Here is a 27,963-nt window from a genome sequence, read left to right as displayed (position 1 = left end):
ATTCTTGAAATATTACAATCCTTATCCATTGGTGAGACAATGATGGAATAACATTTTTCCAAATGTGATCCCATGAAGAATTAAAATCACATCAACACAATCAACAATGAAATCTTGTAAAGATGACGCAAGCGTTGACGCGTGTAGCAGCTGACGGGAATGTTTATTGTGTACTAGTTTGTGCAAACGGTGCTTTATTCAAAGCAAAAGCCAAAGCGGAATAAACATCATAAACAGATCCGGATCAAACTAGAATCCAGTCCTCCGATCAGTCGTATACATCTGACTCGGGCGTACATTTACAGGACAATAGTAGGAAAAATAAGGGTCATATTTACACTATTAATTTACAAAATATAATTTCGTATAAAATGCATATAAATCTGTTTTTTTCTGTACAAACGTGTCATTTACATTCAGTCGTAGCTCCTTTCTTGAGGTAGAGCGTTTATGTTTTTTGGTCATCCTCGACGGCACTAAGAGCCCAGCGGCGACGTGGGAAAGCTCTCTATCGTCCTGTGATCGAACGGTTGTTCGTAAACACTCACGTCCGGCTCCATCGCGTGTTCCTCATCCAGATCCGAGTCGGTGTGAAGCGCTGCGTATGGATTCTCGTGAAGAATGACCGAGTTATGAGCGCAGAGATCCTGTTGCGGCCGCCACGCCGCTTTCCCAAACGTACCTGAGACCACAGACACACGCGATCAGTTATTATTTATTTGTCACTGTACTGTGCATGCACTTCTCATGCTTACTACTCTGCCCTACAAAGGCAAAGTGCAGTAACTACGCCAACACTCAAACTGAGAAAAATGAATTATTTTTGAATTATTTATTTATTTCAAGCAAGCAAATAGTGTAACAGCAGAAAAAAAAAGAAAATACATAATAAGAATAATAATAGTAATAATAATAATTTATATGCTTATGCTTGAAATGGAGTGGGGAGAAGTAAAACTTATTGAACCCCACCCCAAAATGCCTTTAAAGTTTTTATACCATATGTGACCCTGGACCACAAAACCAGTCATAAGGTTAAATTTGACAAAACTGAGATTTATATATCATATGAAAGCTCAATAAATAAGCTTTCTATTGATGTATGGTTTGTTAGGATAGGACAATATTTGGCCGAGATACATCTATTTGAAATCAGAAATCTGAGGATGCAAAAAAATCAAAATACTGAGAAAATCACCTTTAAAGTTGTCCAAATTAGGTTCTTAACAATGCATATTACTAATCAAAAATTACATTTTGATATGTTTACAGTAGGAATTTTACAAAAAATCTTCATGGAACATGAACTTTACTTAATTTCTTAATGATTTTTGGCATAAAAGAAAAATCAAAAATTTTGACCCATACTATGTATTTTTGGCTATTGCTACAAATATACCCCAGCGACTTAAGACTGGTTTTGTGGTCCAGGGTCACATATATGGTATTAGTTTGGATTTTGTAGCTACTGCGATTTTAACACTCTAGTTTCTCTGAAACAGGACAAAATTGAACCAGGAGACTTTTGACCAAATGTGTAGTTACTGCTCTTTGCCTTTGGAGGGCAATATAGGTGTGTTCTGTTTGCTGGTTGATAAATATCGGCTCAAACTCACCCATATATGATCCTGAGGAGCCCAGAATGCACTCTCCTCTCTCACAGTCCTCCACACAGGAAGTGTCGGGCAGCTGCATCATCATGTGATCGAAGGGCTCGAGGGCGGAGCCGCAGGTGTAGAACTCACGCTTCCTGCTGCAGGAGGATCCGGCGCCGACAGGCCGCTGTTCTGACGCACACACTGCATGACAGAGGAGGAGGAGGTCAGGGTTAATGAAGAAGACACAGAGGGTATGATGCATGTTCTGCGCATGTCTGCGTCACTCACCGCTGTAGGTGTCGGGCAGATCCGGGCTGTAGCGGTCGCTCCGTCTCAGCAGTGATCCCAACGGCCCTTGATAATGGCAGAGAAGGGGGTCGATCGCCGCCTCCATGTCCGCTTCACTTCCTGTGTCCAGCTGGCAGAGGCCTATGGAAGGAGAAAACATATTATCTCAGTGAAAATACTATGGTAAAAAATATTACGTACGGTGAAAAGCAGCAATAAATCTAACCAGAAAATGTTTCAATACACTGAAATATTGTTGAATGTAGTTTTTGGAAGCGAAAATGTCATCTTATAGAAATAACTTTAATTCCAAGAATTACATTTGATGGTTTTTCAATGGAATATCTGTTTCTTAGCTTTTTCTTATCAGTCATGTACACTGTTTTAAGTTGTCAGTGAAACTGACATTCTATTATAGTTTTTGTTTTTAAATTTTTCATTTTAGTCAACTCAGTTTGTTTTTGCCATATTTATTGTGTTTTATTAATATTATTTAGAATTATTAGTCTTTATTTTTGTTTTCATTTTAATTAAAACATTTTATTATTATTTATTTTTACAGATACTTTATTATTTATTTATTTTATTAAAATTGACCTCATTAAAAAAGTAAGAAATATTGTCTTGGCTACATGGAAAAAAAAATTAAATTATTTTAAAAATCACATTGTATTTAATTTAATAACTTTTTATGTTTTACTTAACTATAATAACCCTGGTCAGTACATTATAAAGATTTAAAAAAGCCTGATTTCAGCAATTACACTACAATAATAATAATAAAAAAAAAAATAATACAGTGAAGTTCTGGAAAACAGAACATTGTTCTGTAAATTTCACAGATTTTCTTTCAAATATTTAGTCTTTATTTTTGTAGTGTTATTGTCATTTTTGTGTTTTTTTTTAATATAGTTTACATTTTTATTTCAGCTTTAGGTTTAGTTATTTAGTACATCAAATGAAACCAAAAAAAATTCGAAATGTTGTCTTGACACCTACATGAATTAAAAAAATATTTTATTTTTAAGTTATTTGAACAACATTTTAGGTTTTACTTAAGTATAATAACCCTGGTTAGTACATTACTAAGAAAAAAACAAACAGATTTCAGCAATTACAGTACTTTAACTACTTAATTTTTTTACCAAAAATTTCTGTTGATTTTTATTTGAGTGCATCCATGCCGTGATTAGGCAACCAGAACTTTTAACTGTAGATTTTCACAGATTTAAATTTTTTCGTGCATTTCTGTGCATATAGTAACATTGGCAGTCATGTCTTACTGTTCATGTCTTTGGGCGGCATGTAAAATCCCCCCATGGAGGAGCTGATGTACTGATGGCTGCTGCCGCTCTCAGACGCCATGTACCCATCCTGACGCTCCGCTAGCGTTCCTTGAGACGAAAGGTAACTGGGAATATCCGCCGGGAGATTAGTCTCATCTAAACATGAGAGAAAACCAAGGTTAGCAGCGTTAACCATCACAGATTCATTAATACAAACAATGTCGGGTCAGGACGGACCTGTGTTGGTGACGCTGCAGTCCTCGTTGCGTCGGCGCGTGTGGTAAATAATCACGACCCACACAAGTGAGGTTCCAACCACGCAGCACACCACAGCGATGATGACAATCCCCACCGTGGTCCACCCGTCCTCCTCCGGACCCCTGCCTGCAGCAGACCCCAGCACTCCACCACCCGCTGGCCCCGAGTCGCAATTCGGGTTAGGCAGGACGGCCAAGCGTACGTTCCCTCGCTCCGTGCCCAACGGGTTGGACATCTCACACGTGTAAGTTCCTGCATCTCCATCCGCGGCGTCCACGATGATCAGCAGCTGGTTTCCTGCAGCGAAGAAGTGGCGCTCAGTCACCTGCAGCGGGCTGTCATCTTTGGTCCAGTTGAGTCGGGGAGGAGGACTGCCGCCCGCGATACACTGCAGCACCGCCGTCTCACCCTTCACCACCGTACGGTCCATCAGCGGACGCAGGAACGACGGCGTCTCTGCAGGAGCAACGGGACATTATTCCATGACATTTCAGAAAAAAAACCACACATGGATGCAGTCAGATTAAACAAAAAAGGAGTTCAGCCAGAACTGAAATTCTCATAACATTGATTCGTTTCCATTTCAACTATGCTGCTGCATTAATAAAGCTTCATGAAACATTATTTGTAGCACCTCCCATCAAATAATAATTTAATAATCTATAATAATAATAATAAAATAATAATCTCCATGATATTTGTGATTTTTCACTTTTGATATGCAAAAGTCACAGCTGTCAATTTTCCCCACGAAATTCAAACAATACATGTGTTTTTTTTATGTGGTGTTGACATCTCTATATAATAAAAAAATATATATAAAGAAAAGAAAATTATAATTTTTTAATATTATAAACAAAAAATATCAATATATTTAATGCATGTATTAGAAAAAAATATAAAGAATATAAAGAAAAATAAAAAAAGAAAAAAAATATAAAGAAAAGAAAATTATAATTTTTTAATATTATAAACAAAAATATCAATATATTTAATGCATGTATTAGAAAAAAATATAAAGAATATAAAGAAAAAAAAGAAAAAAAAGAAAAAAAATATAGAGAAAAGAAAATTATAATTTTTTAATATTATAAACAAAAAATATCAATATATTTAATGCATGTATTAGAAAACAATATAAAGAATATAAAGAAAAAGAAAAAAAGAAAAAAAATATAGAGAAAAGAAAATTATAATTTTTTAATATTATAAACAAAAAATATCAATATATTTAATGCATGTATTAGAAAAAAATATAAAGAATATAAAGAAAAAAAAAATATAGAGAAAAGAAAATTATAATTTTTTAATATTATAAACAAAAAATATCAATATATTTAATGCATGTATTAGAAAAAAATATAAAGAATATAAAGAAAAAAAAAATATAGAGAAAAGAAAATTATAATTTTTTAATATTATAAACAAAAAATATCAATATATTTAATGCATGTATTAGAAAACAAGTTTACATTTAGGAGGTTTAGGAGGGAGGGTTACTCAGTTTTCATCTAAATTAAATCTTTAATTTTAGTCAAATATTTTGGTGCATCACTAAATACAAACAATACATGTGTTTTTTTAATGTGGTTTTGACGCATCTTTATATATATATATTTTTTTTTATATTTTGAAAAATATCAAAATATTTTATGCATGTATTAGAAGACACAGGACGTTTAGAAGGAAGGGAAACTCTTAAATTGTATTAAATCTTTAATTTTAGTTCAGCAAAAATTGTTATTTTGGTGCATCACTAAATTCCATACATGTGTTTTCAAATGTTGTGTTGACACATCTCTATATAAAAAAAAATATTTTTTTATATAATAAACAAAATTATACAAAAATATTTTATGCATGTATTAGAAGACACAGAATGTTAAGGAGGGAGGGAAACTCAGTTTTCAGCTAAATTAAATCTTTAATTTTAGTTAAGTAAAATTTTTTATTTTGGTGCATCTCTAGTAATTTCACTCTGATCACTTCTGACAAACGCATGCATACTCTTACCCAGCACTGTTAGTGTAGCGTTAGCAGAGATGGCGCCGGCCGTGTTTTGTGCAGTGCAGCTGTACACGCCGACGTCTTCCGTCTTCACGTCCACGATGAAGAACACGTCGTCTCTCGGCATGACGTGCATCCGGCGTTCGCGGGCCGCAGGGAAATCCGTCCCGCCGTCTTTCTGCCAGGCGATCTGAGGGGACGGATGTCCACTGGCGGCGCACTCCAGTCGAGCGGTGGCTCCGGCGCGGATCGTCAGATCCATCGGCATTTTGGTGAAGTACGGCAGCACTGCGGATTAGGAATTAGACAGATTAGGAATTGTTTTCACAAACTAAAAGAAATCAATTAAAGGAGTTGTTCAGTTTCAGAGCAAAAATTTAGATGTTCAAGTCTTTCTTCAGTCGTAAAGAAATAGATTTTTGAGGAAAACGTTTCTGGAATTTTCTCCATATAGTGGACTTCTGTGGTGCCCGTGAGTTTGAACTTTCAAAATGCAGCTTCAAATGGCTCTAAATGATCCCAGCTGAGAAACTGAGTCTTATCTAGCAAAACGATCAGCTATTTTCTGAAATTGACAAAATATATATCCCTTTTAACCACAAATGCTCGTCTTGTCCTGCTTTGCGTGAACTCTGTATATTCTGGTTCATGACAGTTAGGGTATAGCAAAGGCGTGGAAAATTTCCGGTAAATTTCTGGAAACTTTCCAAAAATCCCTGAAAGTCTTTAAAAAAAAGTCCTGGAAAGTTTCTAAAATTTCTGGAATGTTTCTGAAATCAGGGTTTCTGCAGATATGAACAATTGAAATTTAAGACTTTTTAAGACCTTTTTAATACCACCTTATATGAAATTTAAGACCTAAACCTGTAATGGAAATAGGTATTATATTACATGCATATGTGATACTTAATGTGTTTAATGTAAAAAGTAAACAAAATTTCATGGCTGTCATAAATTAAATTTATTACTACGATAAACAGTGAACTTTCCATATCAGCAGATACTATTCCACACAAAATATCCCCATAAAAGTACCACTAGAAATATCTGATGTAAAAAAAAAAAATTCTGAAGCGATTTTTTTTTTTTTTTTACTTTTGAAATGTATGCGTACCTTTGAAATTTATTTTATGAATTTATCAATAAATTCTAAATGTCTGTTAGCAGTGAGATTACATAATTTACACTGCAAAATTAAAAGTGAGATTAATGTTTTAAATACATTTATTGATTTATAAATATATATATTAGAAATGTTATATAAATACTGCGATTCTGTCTGAAGACGCAGTAACTTCCACAGAGGGAAAAAAACATCTACAGTTGTTAGCAACTGGCCTTAGCCAAGCCCTATATTCAGTTTTTCCAAGCCCAGTATCGCTAAACTTGCACTTCCTCATAGCTAAAAAATTAAATCCATTTGACTTCTGCGGTACAATCCGAGAGAGACTCGCGCCAATAACAGAAAGCTGATTGGCTATTGCATGCTGGTCTCATTTGTAGTTTAAATTCAGCAATTTATATTTGGAATAGTGAAATAAAGAACTACAACATCACGGAAACAACAGAAAGAGAATTTAGATGAGCATTAGAGGTAGCGTTACATGGACATCGGGAAAATAAGACCTGTGTAAAATTATTTAAGACCTAGAACAGCGAATTTAAGACTTTTTAAGGCCTAAAATTTAGATTTTTAAATTTTAGACTTTTTAAGACCCCGCGGAAACCCTGTGAAATTTACTGGACATTTTTCACCTTTTTGCAACCCTAATATAAATTGTAATTTCTTTTAGAAAATAACCGATCGTTTTGCTAGATAAGGCCCTCTATTCCTCAGCTGGGATCGTTTAGAGCCCTTTGTAGCTGCATTTTGGACGTTCAACCTCGGGGGCACCATAGAAATCCTGAAATGTTTTCCTCAAATTTCCTCAATTTCTTTACAACTGAAGAAAGAAATACATGAACATCTTGGATGACAAGGAGGTAAAATATTTATAAAAAATACATAGTTTTTTCAGATTTTTTTTTTGACAATTATTTTTTAAGAGATATAACCATTTAATATGTCAGTTTTGACTGTTTAAAAAAAATGATTCTTGAGTCCAAACGGACACGAAATGTGAAATGACAAGAGATTTTGAATGCATTACGAGGGTAAAACAGTAGGTTATTAAACAGATTCAGAGTTTATTTGGGCTGAATACTTACTGTGGACGGTGAGTTTGGCTTTGGTGGAGTACGAGGAGCCGAAGTGGTTGGAGATGACGCACTGATATTTGCCCTCACTAGTGAACTCCACGTTGCGCAGCTGTAGTGTGGTCGTGTACTCTGTGACCTCGCCGACCTGAGAACGCAGATGAGCCTGGTTATGGATCTCAGCGTCGTTCAGGATCTCATTGTCTTTCTTCCAGGCGAAGGTCATCGGGGAGTCGCTGGAACTGGCTGCCGAGCAGACGAACGTCACGTTGGTGCCTTTGATGGCTGATTGCGTCTCGGGCTGGACGGTGATCTGGGGTTTGGGGAAATCATCTGCAAAAGCACAAAAATGTCAAATATGAATTGTTTTGATTATGTTTTGTGTTTCGGTTTAATTTCAGTTTTTAGTGCATATGCTACCATTCAAAATGTTTCTAAAAGAAGCCTCTTCTGCTCACCAAAGTTGCATTTTTTTTCATTAAAAATAGAATAAAAACAGTAATATTGTGAAATATCTTTACTATTTAAAATAGCTGTGTTTTACGTGAATATCTGTTAACGTGTCATTTATTTCTGTGATCAAAGCTGAATTTTCAGTATTATTTCAGCATGATCCTTCAGAAATCATACTAATATGCCGTTTTGCTGCTCAAGAAACATTTCAACATACATTTTATTTTTCAGGATTCACAGATGAATAGAAAGTTCAAAAGAACAGCATTTATTTGAAATAAAAATTATAACTTTATAAATGTCTTTACTGTCAGTTTTGATCAATTTAATGCATCCTTGATGAATAAAAGTATTCATTTATTAAAAAAAAAAAGACACAAACACGGTTTTATTTGTTAAATTCACAACAGTTTTGATTGAAAATATGAACAGAAGTGCTTCTATGCAGTTTCAGGAAACGGATTCACGAATAAGATATTTTAAAAAACGAGCCTAAATGAACCGGAGCACCGGCTGAAACTCGCCCACTCACCGCACACAAACTCATCCTGGGCGACGGCGAAGACGCTTTTGCCCTTCAGCAGATGTGGATGGGCGCAGCTGGCGTTCACCAGAGGAAGGAAAGCATGTTCGGCCACCCATGGAGAAAACCACTTGAGCTGGCAGTCGCACAGCAGGCTGGACGTGTTCAGGTGCCTGATGGGTGGAAGACATGTAAATATAATCGCTACAGGTTCATGAGCAAATGTAAAGGAGGAGCAGAGATTCATACGTACAGCTCTGTGAGCTTCTTCATCTGAGAGAACGCGTTGGCTTGAACCGACATGATGGCGTTGTTGCTCAGGTCCCTGTGATGTGAGGACAGAAAAGACGTTTAGGAAACGAACAAACACACATCGTCATCATCAAACGCTTGAGGTCTGAAAGGGACTCTCACAGCTGCTCCAGCATGTCCAGGCCTGTGAAGGACTTCCTGGTGACGGATCGGATACGATTGCCTTGGAGGAACCTTGAGAAACAGAGAAACAAATGGTTTCAGGACAGTGTTTGCTTCTATGCAATCATACTGAACGTATTTAGAGCAAGTGAATCAATTACTAGGTCTTAATGAGCGAGTCATTGAATCGTTCATACAACCAATTCATTTAGAAATGAAACAAGTGAATGAGTCATTGAATTTGCTCAAAAGGCTGATTCATTTTAAGTGACTGTCCTAATAAATGAATCACTGAATCATTGACTCATTTGATTTGTTCAAAACTGTGGATTCATTCAGTAATGAATCACCACTGTGTGTTTCTAGGAGATGCTCAGCAGTTCTGCTGTCAATTTTATATTTGCAAAAATCAGCAAAAGTCATTACATCTACAATGTAACAAAATTAACTTGTTTATTGAACTGTATTAAATCAGTATCACATTTGCAATGGTGCGGATATTGGTTTGAGATTTCTAAACTATACAGTTTGTTTTATAGGTCATTTTTGGCACTCCTATCTTGAATTTTAGGCTCATAAAACTGCATTCTAATCATGCAGTCAGTTGTCGCCCTACATGATGTTCAACATACAGGTCTGTATGTCAAATGCGTTAAAATTGACTAAATTGAGCTCTAAAACGTACATAATATGTGACCCTGGACCACAAAACCAGTCATAAGGTAAAATTTTGACAAAACTGAGATATATACATCATATGAAAGCTCAATAAATAAGCTTTCTATTGATATATGGTTTGTTAGGATAGGACAATATTTGGCCGAGATACATCTATTGGAAAATCTGGAATCTAAGGGTGCAAAAAAATCAAAATCCTGAGAAAATCACCTTTAAAGTTGTCCAAATTAAGTTCTTAACAATGCATATTACTAATCAAAAATTACATTTTGATAGGTTTACAGTAGGAATTTTACAAAAAATCTTCATGGAACATGATCCTTACTTAATATCCTAATGATTTTTGACATAAAAGAAAAATCAATAATTTTGACCCATACAATGTCTTTTTGGCTATTGCTACAAATATATCCCAGCGACTTAAGACTGGTTTTGTGGTCCAGGGTCACATATCGTAAATAATGAATAACCAAGTAAGATCACTCACAGTTTCCTTAAATTGTCCAGAGCAGAGAAAGGCCCATTCATGTCCTCGATGGTCCACGAGATCTCATTATACTTCAGATCTCTGGAAAGGGCGAGAAATCAGAGAAACCACACTGTTAAAATCCACACCCAGAAAACACGTCAAGAAAGAGTCGTAAAGCTGCTGCCACCAAATGATACACTAAAAGCAGCAGAACAACCAGAACAAATCCTGATACTGACACAAACCAACCAATCTATGTAAGTATCTGCTATACAGTTATAAAGATCTCATTGATTTACATGACAAGCATCAGAATGTCATCATATAAATATCAGCATCTGCACCAAATTGTATGTTTTTGCTCATTTTGAGTCTGAGCCAAAATTTTCTCCCTATATCAGACTATATGAGCCATAAAAGCCTGATGATCAAATATGATATAAAACATAAAACACATGTGCAAACTTTTTTAGATTCTGTCTAAATGCAAAATAACCTTGTGCATTTATTAAAATGGATTTTCTGACTATTTCTTGACTATATAGAGGACTCGTATCATATAAAACTTTTTTTCTGCTTTTCTGAAGAGTTTGATGTCCAACCAAGACAATTTATCAAAACTAAACCGCAAAAACAGGTAGTTCATATCATAAACATGGAAGTGACTACTCACAGCGCTTGCAGGTTGGCGAGGCCTCGAAACGCTCCGTCAGCGATGAAACTGATGCGGTTGTTTCCGATGTGGAGCTGCTCGAGGACGCTGAGTCCGACAAAACTGCCTTCCTCCAAACGGCTCAACTGGTTCCAACTCAGATCGCTGACATACAGACAAGGAAAATATTAAGTGAAGCATTCAACAATACAGCGCTTTAAACATCATCTCATATGAATGAATGCGACTGAAGGATTAATCGCACATCGTGCTGTTCTTTACTTGTGAATCACTTACTTATAAATGAACAAATAAAAAATTCTTTCCTATGAACACATTCATTGTATGCTCAAAACTCTACTTTAATACCCAGAAACACATCCATAAAATCTACCATCTTCAGTCTCCATATAACTTATCAAACAGAACAATGAAAGAAAGACAGACAACAGAAAACACAAAAATATTTGTACTACTTAAAATAGCTGTGTTCTATGTGAATATCTGTAAACGTGTCATTTACTTCTATCAAAGCTGAATTTTCAGTATTATTTCAGCATGATCCTTCAGAAATCATTTTAATATGCCAATTTGCTCAATAAACATTTCAACACACATTTTATTTTTCAGGATTCACAGATGAATAGAAAGCATTTATTTGAAATAAAAATTATTTATAACTTTATAAATGTCTTTACTGTCACTTTTGATCAATTTAATGCATCCTTGATGAATTAAAGTATTACTTTCCGTTAAAAAAAAGACACAAAGACAGTTTTATTTGTCAAATTCACAACAGTTTTGATTTGAAAACTGTTGATTTTTTGATTTTTCAAACTCAGGTTTGAAAAACAACCGCAAAAGAGCAACATGTTTCCCATTTCCTGCCCGGCGCTAGCTAAGGCATGATGGGACAGGTTCGGAAGAGAGTATCTTTGAGAGTGAAGTAGACTTACAGCTCAGCGAGTTTCTGGCAGAACTCCCATGCGTCGGGTTTGATGCGGATGATGGTGTTGTGTGACAGATGGAGCTGCTGCAGCGTTAGGAGTCCGTAGAGCCAGCCTTTGCTCACCTCCGTCAGGTTATTGTACTCCAGCTGCCTGCTCACAAACACACAAACGTCACACACCAGTTCTGGATTTAACGAGAGCTCGTCATGAGTAGGACTTGTCTACTCACAGGACTTCCATGTTGCTCAGACCCCAGAAAGCGCCGTCCATGAGGCGCGTGATGCCGTTCCTCTGGATCTTCAACGAGCGCAGGCCGTGCAGCCCGTGAAACGTCAGACCCTCGATGCGCCGCACACGGTTCCTGCTCAGCTCTCTGTCAATCACAAGCACAACGGTCAAGGATAGGCATGCATGTGTGGTCCACTCGAATGTGAGAGCGTCACTTACAGGTGCTGCAGGTGCGGCAGCGAGAAGATCTTGGGTGGGATGGAGCTCAGGCGGTTTTTGTTGAGTTTTATCACCAGCAGCGAGCTGGAGAGATTACTGAAGCAGCCGTGCTCCAGCGTGGAGATACGATTATTGTTCATCAACCTGCAGAAACACACGATTCAAACACAGATGCATGACACAATGAAACATCTGATAGATCTTGAAATAGACAATAAATTATTTTACGGAGTCACATAAGAGCTTAAACTAAGCTAAAACATGGTATATTTGAACAGCTTAAACTATTCACTCTAAAATAAAAAAAGCTTAAATTTAAAAAAATTATAAACAAGACTTAAAAAAACCAAACTAGTGTAAAAAGAGCTTAAATTTAACTTTAAAATGGAAAAAACAAACCAGTTAAAAAACAATAAATGAGTTTTAAAAATGTGCTTAAACTAGTCTATAGGAGCATAAAAAGTTTAATCTAATTATAAAGCTCAAACTAGTCTAAAAAGAAAGCAACAATATTAATAGCTTGAACTAGTCTTTAGAAAGCTCAAACTAGCCTAACAGAGCTTAAATAAATAAACAAACTAGACTAAATTGTACTTAAACTAGTTTAAAAAAGATCTTAAATTAAACAACTAGTTTAAAAACAAACTATTTTTAAGTCTAAAGGAGCTTAGACTAGTCTAATGGAGCATAAACAACTCTAAAAAAAGTAATTGAAAAACTTAAAACTGTTCTAAAAGAGCCTAAACTAATCTGTAAAAAAAAAAAAAAGGTTTAATCTATTTGTGAGTTAAGTCTTTAGAAAGGTCAAACTAGCCTAACAGAGCTTAAACAAACAAACAAACAAACTAGACTAAACTGTACTTAAACTAATTTCAAAGAAAGGCTTAAATTAAAAAAATGTTTAAAAACAAACTACTTTTAAGTCTAAAGGAAAATAAACTAGTCTAAAAGAGCTTAAAATAGTCTAAAGGAGCATAGAGTAGTCTAAAAAAGAACTTAAAGTAGTCTAACAAAGCATGAACTAGTCTAAAAAGGCTTAAACTAGTCTAAAAGAGCTTAAACTAGTCTAAATGAGCATAGAGTCGTCTAAAAAAGAACTTAAAGTAGTCTAACAAAGCATAAACTAGTCTAAAAAGGCTTAAACTAGTCTAAAAGAGCTTAAACTAGTTTAAATGAGCATAGAGTAGTCTAAAAAAGAAATTTAAGTAGTCTAACAAAGCAAAAAACAAGTCTAAAAAGGCTTAAACTAGTCTAAAAAGGCTTAAACTAGTCTAAAAGAGCTTAAACTAGTCTAAATGAGCATAGAGTCGTCTAAAAAAGAACTTAAAGTAGTCTAACAAAGCAAAAAACTAGTCTAAAAAGGCTTAAACTAGTCTAAAAAGGCTTAAACTAGTCTAAAAGAGCTTAAACTAGTCTAAATGAGCATAGAGTCGTCTAAAAAAGAACTTAAAGTAGTCTAACAAAGCAAAAAACTAGTCTAAAAAGGCTTAAACTAGTCTAAAAAGGCTTAAACTAGTCTAAAAGAGCTTAAACTAGTCTAAATGAGCATAGAGTCGTCTAAAAAAGAACTTAAAGTAGTCTAACAAAGCAAAAAACTAGTCTAAAAAGGCTTAAACTAGTCTAAAAAGGCTTAAACTAGTCTAAAAGAGCTTAAACTAGTCTAAATGAGCATAGAGTCGTCTAAAAAAGAACTTAAAGTAGTCTAACAAAGCATGAACTAGTCTAAAAAGGCTTAAACTAGTCTAAAAGAGTTTAAACTAGTCTGAAAGCTCACAGTGAGCACTAATGAGTAAGTTGACGTGAGACTCCTGGAGGTTTCTAGAAAGCAGGTCAGATGAGAACAGAAGAAGGACTCACAGGTTTTTCAGAGGAAGAGGAGGAAAAGCCCCGGAGCGAACCTCCATAATATTGTTATTGCTAAGGTCCAGCGTCTCCAGGGCGACCAGCGAACTGAGCCGATCTGCCGAGATCCTTGAGATCCTGTTGTTTGCTCTGAAAACACAAGCACAGTCATATTAGAAAGCAGATTCAGCGCACAGGTGAAGAGCGTCACTGCACGCCTCACAACAGCTCAAAACAGCCGCTGGGTTCAGAAGTGTGTTATTTGGTTTATAAGGTAATTACTAACAAGGTATTTAAACAACAACAAAAAAACCCTGCCAATTACGCGGATGATGAAGCCCATTCCCTCAGTGAAAGCGCCACTGACGAGCCCAGCAATTTCCCGAGCTGCACGCCTCCTAAATTGCAGTGCGGGAGCTGCTTGTGTTAGAAACACGGAGGGCACAGAGCCGCCTTTGTGTGTCGGACACGCTGAAAACATTCCCTGCAATCGCAGGTCTAACCCTTCTGACAGACACACATTTGGTTTGTGTTTATACAGGTGAAATTGAGCGTAACTCAACATAAACACAAATGACGACACGGCACATATGTGTGATCAGAAACGCTCACCGAAGATACTTCATTTGTCAACAGACGAAAACATCTGTGCAGGTAAACACGCTGAAAATCATCTCCAATAACGTTTTCAAGAACTTACAAACTTAGTCTAAAGACCATAACCTAGTCTTAATCGTAAAGCTTAAACTACTCTAAAGGAGCATAATCTAGTCTTAAGCCTAAACCTTAAACTGGTCTAAAGGAGCATAAACTAATCTAAAAAAAAAAGCTTAAACTAGTCTAAAGCAGCGAAAAATGGTCCTAATTGTAAAACTTAAACTACTCTAAAGGATTATAAACTAATCTAAAAAAAGCTTAAACTAGTCTAAAGGAGCAAAAACTAGTCCAAGGAAACATAAACTAGCCTAAAAAAACTTAAACTAGTCTAAAGGACCATAAACTAGTCTAAAGAACCATAAACTAATCTAAAAAAGTTTAAACTAACCTAAAGGAGCATAAACTAGTCAATTGTAAAGCTTAAACTAGTCTAAAGAAGCTCAAACTAGTCTAAAGGATCATAAACTAGTATAACAAAGCATAATCTAGTCATAAGGTTTAAACTAACTGTAAAACTTATACTAGTCTAAAGGAACATAAAGTAGTAATAGACTAAAAGGAGCATAGACTAGTCTTAATCGTAAAGCTTAAACTAGTCAAAAGGGCCATAAACTAGTCTAAAAAAATCTTGGACTAGTCTAAAGGACCATAAACTAATCTAAAAAAAGTTTAAACTAGTCTAAAGGGCCATAAACTAGTGTAAAAAAAGCTTAGACTAGTCTAAAGGGCCATAAACTAGTCTAAAAAAATCTTAGACTAGTCTAAAGGACCATAAACTAGTCTAAAGAACCATAAACTAATCTAAAAAAAAAGTTTAAACTAATCTAAAGGAGCATAAACTTGTCAATTGTAAAGCTTAAACTAGTCTAAAGAAGCTCAAACTCGTCTAAAGGAGCTAAAGCTAGTCTTAGGAACCATAAACTAGCCTAAAACTTAAACTAGTTTAAAGGATTATAAACTAGTATAACAGAGCATAATCTAGTCATAAAGTTTAAACTAACTGTAAAACTTATACTAGTCTAAAGGACCATAAACTAATCTAAAAAAAGTTTAAACTAGTCTAAAGGAGCATAAACTAGTCAATTGTAAAGCTTAAACTAGCCTAAAGAAGCTCAAACTCGTCTAAAGGAGCTAAAGCTAGTCTTAGGAACCATAAACTAGCCTAAAACTTAAACTAGTTTAAAGGATTATAAACTAGTATAACAGAGCATAATCTAGTCATAAAGTTTAAACTAACTGTAAAACTTATACTAGTCTAAAGGACCATAAACTAATCAAAAAAAAAGAAAAAAAAAGCTTAAACTAGTCTAAAGGAGCATAAACTAGTCTAAAGAACCATAAACTAATCTAAAAAAAGTTTAAACTAATCTAAATTAGCATAAACTAGTCAATTGTAAAGCTTAAACTAGCCTAAAGAAGCTCAAACTCGTCTTAAGGAGCTAAAGCTAGTCTTAGGAACCATAAACTAGCCTAAAACTTAAACTAGTTTAAAGGATTATAAACTAGTATAACAGAGCATAATCTAGTCATAAAGTTTAAACTAACTGTAAAACTTATACTAGTCTAAAGGACCATAAACTAATCAAAAAAAAAAAAAAGATAAAAGCTTAAACTAGTCTATAGGAGCATAGACTAGTCTTAATCGTAAAGCTTAAACTAGTCTAAAGGGCCATAAACTAGTCTAAAAAAAGCTTAGACTAGTCTAAAGGGCCATAAACTAGTCTAAAAAAATCTTAGACTAGTCTAAAGGACCATAAACTAGTCTAAAGAACCATAAACTAATCTAAAAAAAAAGTTTAAACTAATCTAAAGGAGCATAAACTTGTCAATTGTAAAGCTTAAACTAGTCTAAAGAAGCTCAAACTCGTCTAAAGGAGCTAAAGCTAGTCTTAGGAACCATAAACTAGCCTAAAACTTAAACTAGTTTAAAGGATTATAAACTAGTATAACAGAGCATAATCTAGTCATAAAGTTTAAACTAACTGTAAAACTTATACTAGTCTAAAGGAGCATAGACTTGTCTTAATCGTAAAGCTTAAACAAGTCTAAAGGGCCATAAACTAGTCTAAAAAAAAGCTTAGACTAGTCTAAAGGGCCATAAACTAGTCTAAAAAAAGCTTAGACTAGTCTAAAGGACCATAAACTAGTCTAAAGAACCATAAACTAATCTAAAAAAAAGTTTAAACTAATCTAAAGGAGCATAAACTTGTCAATTGTAAAGCTTAAACTAGTCTAAAGAAGCTCAAACTCGTCTAAAGGAGCTAAAGCTAGTCTTAGGAACCATAAACTAGCCTAAAACTTAAACTAGTTTAAAGGATTATAAACTAGTATAACAGAGCATAATCTAGTCATAAAGTTTAAACTAACTGTAAAACTTATACTAGTCTAAAGGACCATAAACTAATCTAAAAAAAAAAAAAAGCTTAAACTAGTCTAAAGGAGCATAGACTTGTCTTAATCGTAAAGCTTAAACTAGTCTAAAGGGCCATAAATTAGTCTAAAAAAAAGCTTAGACTAGTCTAAAGGACCATAAACTAGTCTAAAAAAAAAGCTTAGACTAGTCTAAAGGACCATAAACTAGTACAGCGGTTCTCAATTCCAGTCCTCAGCCCCACCGCTCTGCATATTTTGTGTGTTTCACGTATCGCTTCAGACGTTTGTTCTATTCCAACGTTACTGCCCTTCGAAGTGGACATCACAGGATATTCCACCATTATTCATTAGTTCGAAGCGAGTGTATATGTTGCATCTGAAGGTCATTAAAGCGTTCGAGGCGTAAATTTAAAATGTATTTATTTACAGATGCATTTATGTCACACTTCTCTAGTAAGTTTCATCTGCGTGTGAAGACGCTGCATGCGGTGGCGTAGCGCAAATATGTGAATGAATGTTTCGAAGTGTAGTAAACAGATTTCCCCCGCTCAGGGAGTAGGGAGCAATGAACACTGTGCAGGGACCATGTCAATCGGAACACAGTTCCTGCACGGAGTTCACTTCTAATGAGCTGGTTATTTGAATCAGGTGTGTTAACTAAGAGAGACATGCAAAATATGCAGAGCGGTGGGGCGCGAGGACTGGAATTGAGAACCGCTGAACTAGTACAACAGAGCATAATCTGTTCATGAAGTTTAAACTAATTGTGAAACATACTAGTCTAAATGACCATGAAGTAGTTTAAGAGCACATAATCTAGTCATAAAGTTCAAACTAATTGTAAAGATTAAACTAGTCTAAAAAGAGCTTACACTAGTCATTACATGGCTTAAACTGGTTTAAAAGGTCTTAAATCAAACAAAAACAAACAAAAGTTATCTTAAACGCCCTGAAGACGCTTAATTAGTGAAGAGACAAGAAACATCCGTGCGGATAAACAGATACATTTGCACATTTTCCTGTTAATTAAATGTAGAAACGCCATGAAGATTGAACAGATTTAATGGTATCTTTTAAATACTTTATTAATTATATTGTATTAATTTTATATTATTTATTAACCATACAATTAGTAAACCCTAAAACCATAAAAAACACAAATTCAACTCTCAACTGCCTGACATTTCTGTTTCTCATCTTCAGCTCAAGGCAGAAATCTGAACCTCTAATATTCCTCGCCCTCGTTTAAGAAAAGCCCACGGTGAAAAACAAACACCTTTCAGAAAAATCAAGGCATTAAATCGTGTTGTTGAGCGGCGCACAGAGGCATGATGGGAAGTCTGTGCTTTTGTGAAGCGAAGGGGGAATGAGTCAAAGGTGTTGAGAGAGCAAGACAGATAAGACGGGACGTGCCGGAGCAGATCCTCTGGAGAGACAGACGTGTGAATGAAGAATCCAACGCAAAAACAAGGAAGTCGAGAGGAATGTCGAACAGCTCATTTATGAGTATGACCATAAAAACCTCTTTTTTTTCCGTTTTAAAAATTTAGGTTTTCCCTCAGATTGAGAAAACAACAACAAAGATGTGTTTGCCTGAGGAATGTCAGGCTCGATTCTAGTTCCTGTTTATTACCTCAGTGCAATTCCTCATGAACAGCCATAAAATAACCAGACACACTCTCTGTGTGTCTTCAACATCTGCTGAGAGCATGTGTGTGTGTGTGTGTGTGTGTGTGTGTGTGTTTTATCTCGCCCTCCTCCTCAGCGTTCAGACAAACAAGCGTCTCATTGTGTCCTTTTGCCACACACCTCAAATTTGTTCAACCAATTTTCGGCAAATAAGGTTGTTACACGCCGTTAGTTAAATCAGAGTCTGAACGGCCTGGGGTATTTTTAGCGCTGCGAGCTAAACGACAAACACGTTATATATGACACGTTCTATGAAAAACGCTCACGGTGAGATTGTTTCCACATAAAGAGGATTGTGAAAGCAGCGCTGCGAATGTTTGGCACGTCAGCGCGTTATGAGAGTTATTAGACGCTCGCTGAATTTCACAACGCAGACACTTTCCACACCGCCAGTGTGTGTGTTTCTGGCAGATGAGACTAAAGGGAAAAAAGTGAATTTGGCTCTGAGATGAGCAGAGAAGAGCTCACACAAAGTCTGAAACACATTAACTTCAACTCAGTTTCAACATATTTTCCTCATGCTGTAAAGCAGCACGTTAATGAGCAACTGAACCAAATCATTTCACATCAGCACTTCATACAGTGATTGCATCTGCAAACTCGATGGAAAACTTTTGGATTTTCAATGTAGTCTATTTTTAGGTAATGCAATCACTTAAGTGTTTTATAATTATTTAATGTACATTTATGCATTAACAGAACCTTTTAATTTCCACAATGTGGCAAATGCAGACAGGATCAATGAATTCAAATCATAAAAATAGAATTGTCAACATAATGTTATGGATTTTGATGTGATTAAATCAAAAGTAGGGCTATGCAATGAATCAAATCGTGATATAAAACATTTCAAAGGGCCCTATTATCGTTCAATTAAAATTTAGACATGCTTTTTCAGTGCTAAAACATATTTTAACCATTAAAATGGAATTGAGAAAATTTTAATGAATTTGGGAAAAACAAACTGATTTCACAGAACGCTTTTATCCAAAAAGATGTTTCTCATTTTCTCTTTTTGTTTGAAACTAGATGATATAAACCAACAAACTCACAACTCAGTCATATGTCTAAAAACATTCAAACTAACAGGCTCTACTACGATTGGACGAGCGACACACGAATCACCATCTCTGCTGGTTTGGAATGTGCCATTATGCATACTTTTGTTGTTCTCAAGTGTAAATAAAGCATAGATAAACACACTAATATATCTAGCACAGCATAAATGCAGTTGACACAGTTCTACTGTTGCATATTGGAGAGAGTGAGAGAGAGTGAGCGAGAGAGCTGTACGGGGGTCTGGGGTATCGTATAGCTTGTGCCTCTTATTCAAACAGTCTCTCAGACTGAGCGTCTCTCGTCTTTGACCCTTCAGCCCACCAAAAACAAACGGCATCAGCTCCACAGCTGGGAGTAATTCGCTCGCCATCACCTCAATTAATTCAGCCGTTTCACAGGAATGTATGGCCTTGAACAATTAAAGAGCCATATGAAGCCACTGCTCGAGAGTAATTAGCTGGAAAATTTGATCGTCGGATTGAAGGACTGAGCTTTGATAGTGCCTGTTTTACACCATTTGCTGCATGTTCTGAAACACTGCATTACTTTTTAAACCACTCAGAACACCCTATCAACCGCATAGGAACTTAAAATTCAATTCAACTATCCAACCATCTCTCTATCTAAATCAAATCAATATCAATATCGATTCAACTATTCAACCATCTCTCTATCTATTTATCATTAACGATTCAAATATCCAACCATCTCTCTATTTATATCAATTCAACTAACATCTCTATTTAACTATAGTGATTCAACTATTCAACCATCTCTCTATCTATATCGAATCAATATCATTATCGATTCAAATATCCAAACATCTCTTTATTTATATCGATTCAACTATCCAACCAATATCTATCTATTTATCTATATCGCTTCAACTATCCAACCATCTCTCTATTTATATCAAATCAACTATCTAACATCTCTATTTAACTATAGTGATTCAACTATTTAACCATCTCTCTACCTATATCGATTCAACTATCCAACCATCTCTATCTATTTATCTATCTTGATTCAACTACAACCATCTCTTTATCTATATCGATTCAACTATACAACAATGTCTATTTATCTATATCGATTCAACTATACAATCATCTATATTTATCTATATCAATTCAACTATACAACCATCTCTATCTATTTATCTATCTTGATTCAACTACAACCATCTCTTTATCTATATCGATTCAACTATACAACAATGTCTATTTATCTATATCAATTCAACTATACAACCATCTCTATCTATCTATATTGATTCAACTATACAATCATCTATATTTATTTATATTGAATCAACTACCAAACCATCTCTCTATCTATATTGATTCAACTATCCAACCATCTATTAATCAATATAGATTCAACCATCCATCTCCCAAATTATCTGTATAGATTCAACTATCCAACCATCTCTCTATTTAATTATCGAACTATCCATCTATCTATTGACTACCCATCTATCCATCTAACTATATGTCTATCCATCTTGAGTCTTGACCCTCAAACTAAACTACTTAAAATTATCAGCCAAGATTTTGACAAGCCAGCATAAAACTAGTCCAATGTCATTCTGTACACACGACTCATCAAAAATGAAAGCATTTTGGATGTTAAAATTGTTTGAGAGTGGCACTATAGTCGGATGTATCTGGACAGTGTTGTATTTAACACCAAGCGCTCCAACTCAGATGATACTCCACACAGGCGCCGTCACAGGCAACAGACCAACCAAACGCTGCCAAACTGTGCTCTGCGTCCAAGAGAAAATACCACACACAGCACTGACACGCTCACACTGCTCAGAAATTCACTCCAGACACTCTCCTCCAGGGAAATTTAATATTTCATTATTCTGTCATTTTAAGTGTCACATTTTCAAGAAGATGGAATCTGCTGGAGGACTGTAAATAATCACTAATAGCACTGCAATGAATGAGACAATCAGGAATATTTCACATGAAGATTAAAAACAGATTTAAACTATTTTGACTCATACAGATCCAGCTTTTCAAACACAAACTCATGCCTGCAGAATGAACTGAACTTTACAGTAGGGAATCAAGTGACATTTTTAAAGGGAAAAAGGGTTCTGCATCCTACATGTACAATTTTTTTTTTTAAATTTGAATTGACCTTAAATCTAACTTTATTAAATGCCACTAGTGGACCCCCAAACTCACTCCATCGGTGTCGGGCCGCTCAAACAGACAGATCAATGTTTCACTCTTTAGTGCAAGTCAAAATCAAAATAATGATTGCTTTATACTTACAGAATCAGACTACTGAGGTTTCCAGCGTTTGGGCCCAAATCCGGAATCGACTCGAACTCGTTGTTACTCAGTTTTCTGTGAACATAAAACCAAACGGTCACACATGTAGACTTCGTCCATGACATTTGAGGGGAAAATAAAACAAAACCCGAAAAAGCACACTCACATTTCGCTGAGCTGCGGCAGGCTGGCGAGCAGCGCTTCAGGAAACGTGCGTAACTTGTTATGGCTCAGATCCCTGCAAAAGAAAAACACAGCCATCAACACGCAGTTTCTAAAGAGAATCTGTCACACGAATGAAGCCTGGACAACAAGGGGAGAAAATAGAAATACACATAAAAATGTGATGCAATCTCATGCACATGATCATTTTAACACGTCAGTTTAACTCAGTTAGAAACCCAATTGTCAAACCCAAATAATAAAGAAAACACACTATTATTGCAACCATTTTATAAAACACTCTTAAAAATAAAGATGGCAAAAGGGGGTTTCACAGCAATAACACGAGGTTCATTCAACTGTCCAACACCTATCCAACTATTTATCTATCTATCCAACTATCCATCCAACTACCCATCTATCTATCTATCTATCTATCTATCTATCTATCTAAATATCTGTCCAGTTACCTATTTATCAACCACCCATCTACTTCCAAATAATTTTTCAGCGAACAATTCTTAAAATAAAATTTTTATACTCTCTTTTTCCACTATAGAGAAAGGTTTTATGGATGTTAGAAACTTAAACTTATAGATACTATGGATGACTTCCATGGTATTTTTTTCCATACTATGGAAATCAATTTCTACCGTCAACTGTTCTGTTACCAACATTCTTTAAAATATCTTCTTTTGCGTTCAGCAGAAGAAAGAAACTCATACAAGTTTGGAACAACTTGAGGGTGAGGTAAATGATGACAAAATGTTCATTTGGATGAACTCTCCCCTTCATGGATGCCAATAAAGAACTTTTGTTCTTAAGTTTCTCCTATTTTGATTTGGGATTTTATGAAAATACAATTTATAACAGCAAAACCCTTTTTGTGAATCCAGTCAGGATTAAGCAAAACTTCTGTTGGACTGATTCAAACCTCTAAAACAATTCATAAAAATTATTAGTTTGAGGGTCTACAGACTCTGAGAGATCAGGTCAAAAGTAATTTGCAGCATTTTAGACCGTGTTGATGTTTCAGGAATCAGTCAGCTGAAGGTTCTGGAGCGTCGCGTGAAGCTGCCAGACGCCTCCATGGCTCTCGACCCCCATCTGGACTCCATCAGCTCAAACGGCGAACGGCCGTGGGGAAAGTAACGACTGCTAATCTATTCGCAATGCAGGGAAAGTGAGCGCCGCCTTTGATTTCCAACAGCAAATCATGTCCGTTTGTGGAGTTTCTGGCTCTGGACGGGCGTTTTACTGGAATCTCTCAGAGGTGGAGCGTTCACAGCCGTCCACTGCGTACAACAACATCACCAGCCTTTGTTTCTGCTGCATATTTGTGCTTTTAAGCATCAATTTAAGCATAAAACTGTTCTAAAACTAAACACAGTTTAATTACTCTTCTGAAGGTGTTAACATGAAGCTGAATGGAACAAGATTTCTTTGTAAAATCAGATTAGTTCTGCTGGTGATCCATGAATCACAGTTCATGCACAGATGTTTCAATCCCACTGGACTCGTCACATTCAACAGGAAGTGCTTTACAAAGATAAACCTGGCGTTCCCTTACACACAAACACATCGAGATATCACACTCTCTCTGTTATGATAAGATAGTCGCTTCAGACTCTTGTTCAGTTTATTAACACTCCAGTTTATCACACTTCACATGTTCTCAGTGTCGCTCCACTATCTGTCATTTACAGACACACACATCCTAAGATGTGATTGTTTTTATCATTTTTGCTAGTTTGATGATTGGTTTCAATATTACCCACAAATATCCACAGGGCTTGACATTAAGCTTTGACATGTGCTTGTCCTTCGGACAAGTAAATTAGACATTCACTTGTCCGAGTGAAAAATGTACTTGTCCGGGGCAAAAAAATGCTTTTTTTTGCTGTAAATTAAACTATTCTGAAGAAATAGTCTCATCACTACTCTATAAGGTCTTACTTTAATCTGAATATTTGTGATATTTGCCTTAAATAGATTTCTAGGACACTTTAACTTTATTTTCCAAACCTTACTAACTGTATGTGTCATCATTCACATCAAATTCTTACATTTTATCAATACATTGAATTAGAATAATTAGACTCTGTATGGTTACACAAATTAAATCGTTATCAGCAAACTCCATCTTTCCACTGCACAGGAAAAACCGAGCCTGCAACGAAAATGACATTTAATTGTATTTACTTAGACTGTTTAATGAAGATAAGAGGTTTCAAAAAATGCATTTACACAATAAAATTGCAAATGCATAAATAATGTTAAGATTAATTTTACTTTTTTTAAAACATAAATCTAAAGTGTTGGAAAAATGCAATACCTTTAAATATAAGACCGAACCACCAATAGGTGGCAGTCACTGTCTTAATGAGCGAGTCACCGATTCAACCATAGACAGATTCAACCAGTTCGTTCACTCTTCACTGACTCACCCGATTCATTAAAAAAATGCTAAATCATTCAATACTGAAATACCGCTGTGTTTACCGGAGATTCACGATTGTTCTGCTGTTGCTTTGCTTAGAACTATTTTCATTTGCAAGAACGGCCAGTAATGTGCCTAAAATGTAAGTCAGTTAATATTAACTACTAGTTTATTGAACTACTGTTGTATAAAATCAATGTCACGTTTGTAATCGTAATGGTGATTTTCTACCGCAGTATGTTTGTTCATGTTTGTTTCTTTGTGTCTGCTGTTGCGCGTATTAGTTTCGATTTTTCGTGAGTCAGATAGGCTGCACGAGCTTGATACTTGATTCTGTCCGTTTTCAGTCATCTTAAGTAATACAATCAGAATTATTCTCACCAAAGTTGCTGCTCTAGTTATTGTTTGTAATTGATGTTTTTTTAATCAGGTTACTTGTCCGGTCGGGCAAGTAAAATCCTCTTTCACTTGCCCATTCACAAAATCTACTTGTCCCGGACAAGCGGACGAGCGTTAATGTCGAGCCCTGATCCATATTTAAATGAATCAAATAGATTTTCAAAGGTAATACCCTTGTTATTACCTTGCAAATATCATGTTATTAACAAATTACCAAATAGAAATATATAAAAATATATCCAAAAAATAAAAATACAAAAACATATCTAAAAAATAAATAAATAAATAATTTCAAACAAAATTCATGTCAAAAAATAAAAATAAATAATTTCCAATAACATCCAAATAAATAAATAAATTCAAAGAAAGTGTCCAAAAATAAAATAAATATTTAAATAAACTCCAACAAAAGCATCCAAAAATAAAAAGTGTCACAAAAAAAAAAAATTCTAACAACAACAAAAGGTCCACAAGTAAAACAAATAAAAACTATTTACTTTTTTTTTATTTCCGAAAAAAAATGTGCACATTTTGGTAATGCTGCCATTAAATCTATTTCTTGAAGATATTTTATCACTTTTATTAATACTGACTGATCAATTTTCCAGTGTGAATTAAGAGTAAATGGTGTGCATGGGTTGAAAGTTTAACTATGAAACTGAAGTGGTGTAAAACAGCTGCTGCCATCTCAAACTCTCCACAGCACTGAAAAAAAAAAAAAAAAAAAAAAAAAACTCGGCTCTTTCCAGATGTAAATCATGAAAAGCTTTTTCCTTCTATTTTTCCATTCTGGCAGCGAGAGCCCTTCACAGCCAAAAACTTCAGGCCTCCATTTCTTCCTCCCTCCCTCTTTCTCTCCCTCTCTTTCTACACATCGGCTCCTAATGGCTTCCATCTCTGGTTGGGTTTAGCTGCTAATTCAGCAGAAATAATGGGCCTGGGGAAAACAAAAGCTCAGGCAGTTTAATGCGTGAACATGTGCTGCAGAGCTGCTCATAAATTAGCATCACCTCCTGAACCCCTGGAAGCCCTGAGGACTCTCGTTCTCCTTCGAACCAACATCTAGAAGGAGTTGGAGACTCTTACAAGATGGTCATTTCATTGCACTCTTTGTGAACGCAATGCAACCGAACTGAAGTTGCATGAAGAGAAAAGCGTGAAAGCAAAGTGTTTAATTACAATGTGTTTGTTCTTCATGGATAAAATAACATATGCAAATGAAGTCCAAATAAAGTCCTGTGAGCCCCTACTGACAGAACAACAAAACACCAATTCATGTGCTAAAAGCTTCCTGCTGGACTCAGGGCTTAAAGCTAAAACCTTGTCTGCACTGAGAATAAAATTAGTGTATTTTTACACAAAAACTGCTAGTAAATCTCACAATTACAAAGTAACATTAATTAAAGTAGAAAACTCCAAAAATCTTGAAAAAGAATTATTTATTATATTTTAGAATGTTTTTTGTTGGAAACTATTTATCTATGAACAAGTCAAATTTTGAAGTAGAAAAACCTCCATCTTTATTTACAACTTTGAAAAATAATTTTAGAGTGTTTTGACATAAATGACTAAATGACTATTTATTTATGAACATGTTTTTTGTGCTCTCATTATTTGTTAATCACAATATGACTTTATTTCTGTTTCTAAAAAGAATGTATCTATTTTTAAATCATAATTTCGATTCTAAATAAATTTCACATTTTTAGAACTGTCAAGTTAAACTGTAAAGGAGAAAAACTCAAATAATCTTCATTTACAAATTAAAAAATTTTTTTTACAGTATTTGGACATAAATGACCGCAACTGATTTTATTTTTTAGTCAATAAATCAACTTGATTTCTCAAAAACATTGATTTCATGTCTTTCTTTACGAACTCGTCTACTTTTCAACACAGAACATACATAAAAACATACTGGAATTTAAATGAATGTGGTTTTGTTTAGATTTAAGGCCTTTAAACTAAACACACAGACAAAACACAAAATAGCAAAATCAAACTAACTCAACATTGAGTGTTTTCTACTACAGTCTCTAGTGTGTAGACTGAGAAAGTTTATATTTACACGTTCAGTCGTGTTTGATTTAGTTGTTTTTCAATACAAACCCTTTAGTCATTTATAAACTGAACCCACTGTTATGGTTTTCTACGCTTTGTTTTGTCCTCATATTTAACTGCAGCTGAATAAATGAAAGCCAATGTTTTCCTGGATGTTTTGATCGTGTTCCAGTGAGAGACACAAAGGATCTGAGGTAACGTTAAAAGACTTACAGACGCGTGATCCGCGCGGGCAGCCGCTCCACGATCCTGCCGTGTTTTAATCCACTACAGTCCGCTAAAGATCCCGTACAAGAGCACCCAGACGGACATGGCTCCGGTTCCGAGCGATCCAGGTCTCCGTGAATCGCTTTAAATCCCGTAACGTGAAACACAAGCAGCACGAAGCTCACAGCGCGAGCGGGCTGCGGCATTTTCACCCCCGAGACAAAAACTAATAAAAAAGTTCACAAAATCGATCCGCAAAAGTTTTAATTCCGCTCGAATATGGAAGAGGGCGAAGTTCTCGGCGGGTCCGCGTCAACTAAATCTCCTTTTCGTGTTTAATATCATGGGTAAAAGTGTAGATATCAGCGCCTCAGCACCCGCTCCATCTCTGAGAAACTTTTTTCCACCGCGCTGGAATCAGAGCAGCATTCCGCGGCGCGCGCTCCCGTGGGCGGAGACACCCGAGGATTGCCGAAGGCCACAGCGAGAGGGATTCTGGGTACTGTAGTGCAGAGAAAGATGCGCGTTCAAAATCTAATGTCAAAATCATGTTATCTTTTTTATATA

General features: G+C 35.5%; 1 protein-coding gene across 1 annotated transcript; it reads right to left on the bottom strand.

Annotated features, from left to right (window-relative positions):
* Positions 1-144: 144 nt before the first annotated feature.
* On the bottom strand, positions 145-27,602 carry LOC141333126 (leucine-rich repeats and immunoglobulin-like domains protein 3). Its single transcript, XM_073838057.1, has 19 exons — positions 27,403-27,602; positions 22,294-22,365; positions 22,128-22,202; positions 14,077-14,211; positions 12,220-12,363; positions 12,002-12,145; positions 11,779-11,922; positions 10,844-10,987; positions 10,189-10,269; positions 9,024-9,095; positions 8,863-8,934; positions 8,619-8,782; positions 7,646-7,966; positions 5,444-5,725; positions 3,410-3,886; positions 3,170-3,328; positions 1,887-2,027; positions 1,617-1,799; positions 145-682 (listed from the first exon to the last, which is right to left on the bottom strand). Exons 1-19 carry the CDS (start codon positions 27,600-27,602, stop codon positions 477-479), a joined length of 3,216 nt encoding a protein of 1,071 aa, XP_073694158.1. The 3' UTR covers positions 145-476.
* Positions 27,603-27,963: the final 361 nt, after the last annotated feature.

This window comes from Garra rufa, chromosome 4, assembly GCF_049309525.1.
Source record: "Garra rufa chromosome 4, GarRuf1.0, whole genome shotgun sequence".
In the NCBI taxonomy this organism is placed as follows: domain Eukaryota; kingdom Metazoa; phylum Chordata; class Actinopteri; order Cypriniformes; family Cyprinidae; genus Garra; species Garra rufa.
This window is presented reverse-complemented; position numbering and strand designations above follow the sequence as displayed.

Bases quoted from the DNA above. Each gene is read 5' to 3' on its own strand.
- LOC141333126 (XM_073838057.1), bottom strand. From the start codon at position 27,602: ATGCCGCAGCCCGCTCGCGCTGTGAGCTTCGTGCTGCTTGTGTTTCAC. The intron at 22,203-22,293 runs GTGAGTGTGCTT...TTATGTTCACAG, and splicing joins CTGCCGCAGCTCAGCGAAAT to AAAACTGAGTAACAACGAGT. The intron at 3,329-3,409 runs GTCCGTCCTGAC...TCTCATGTTTAG, and splicing joins CTGCAGCGTCACCAACACAG to ATGAGACTAATCTCCCGGCG.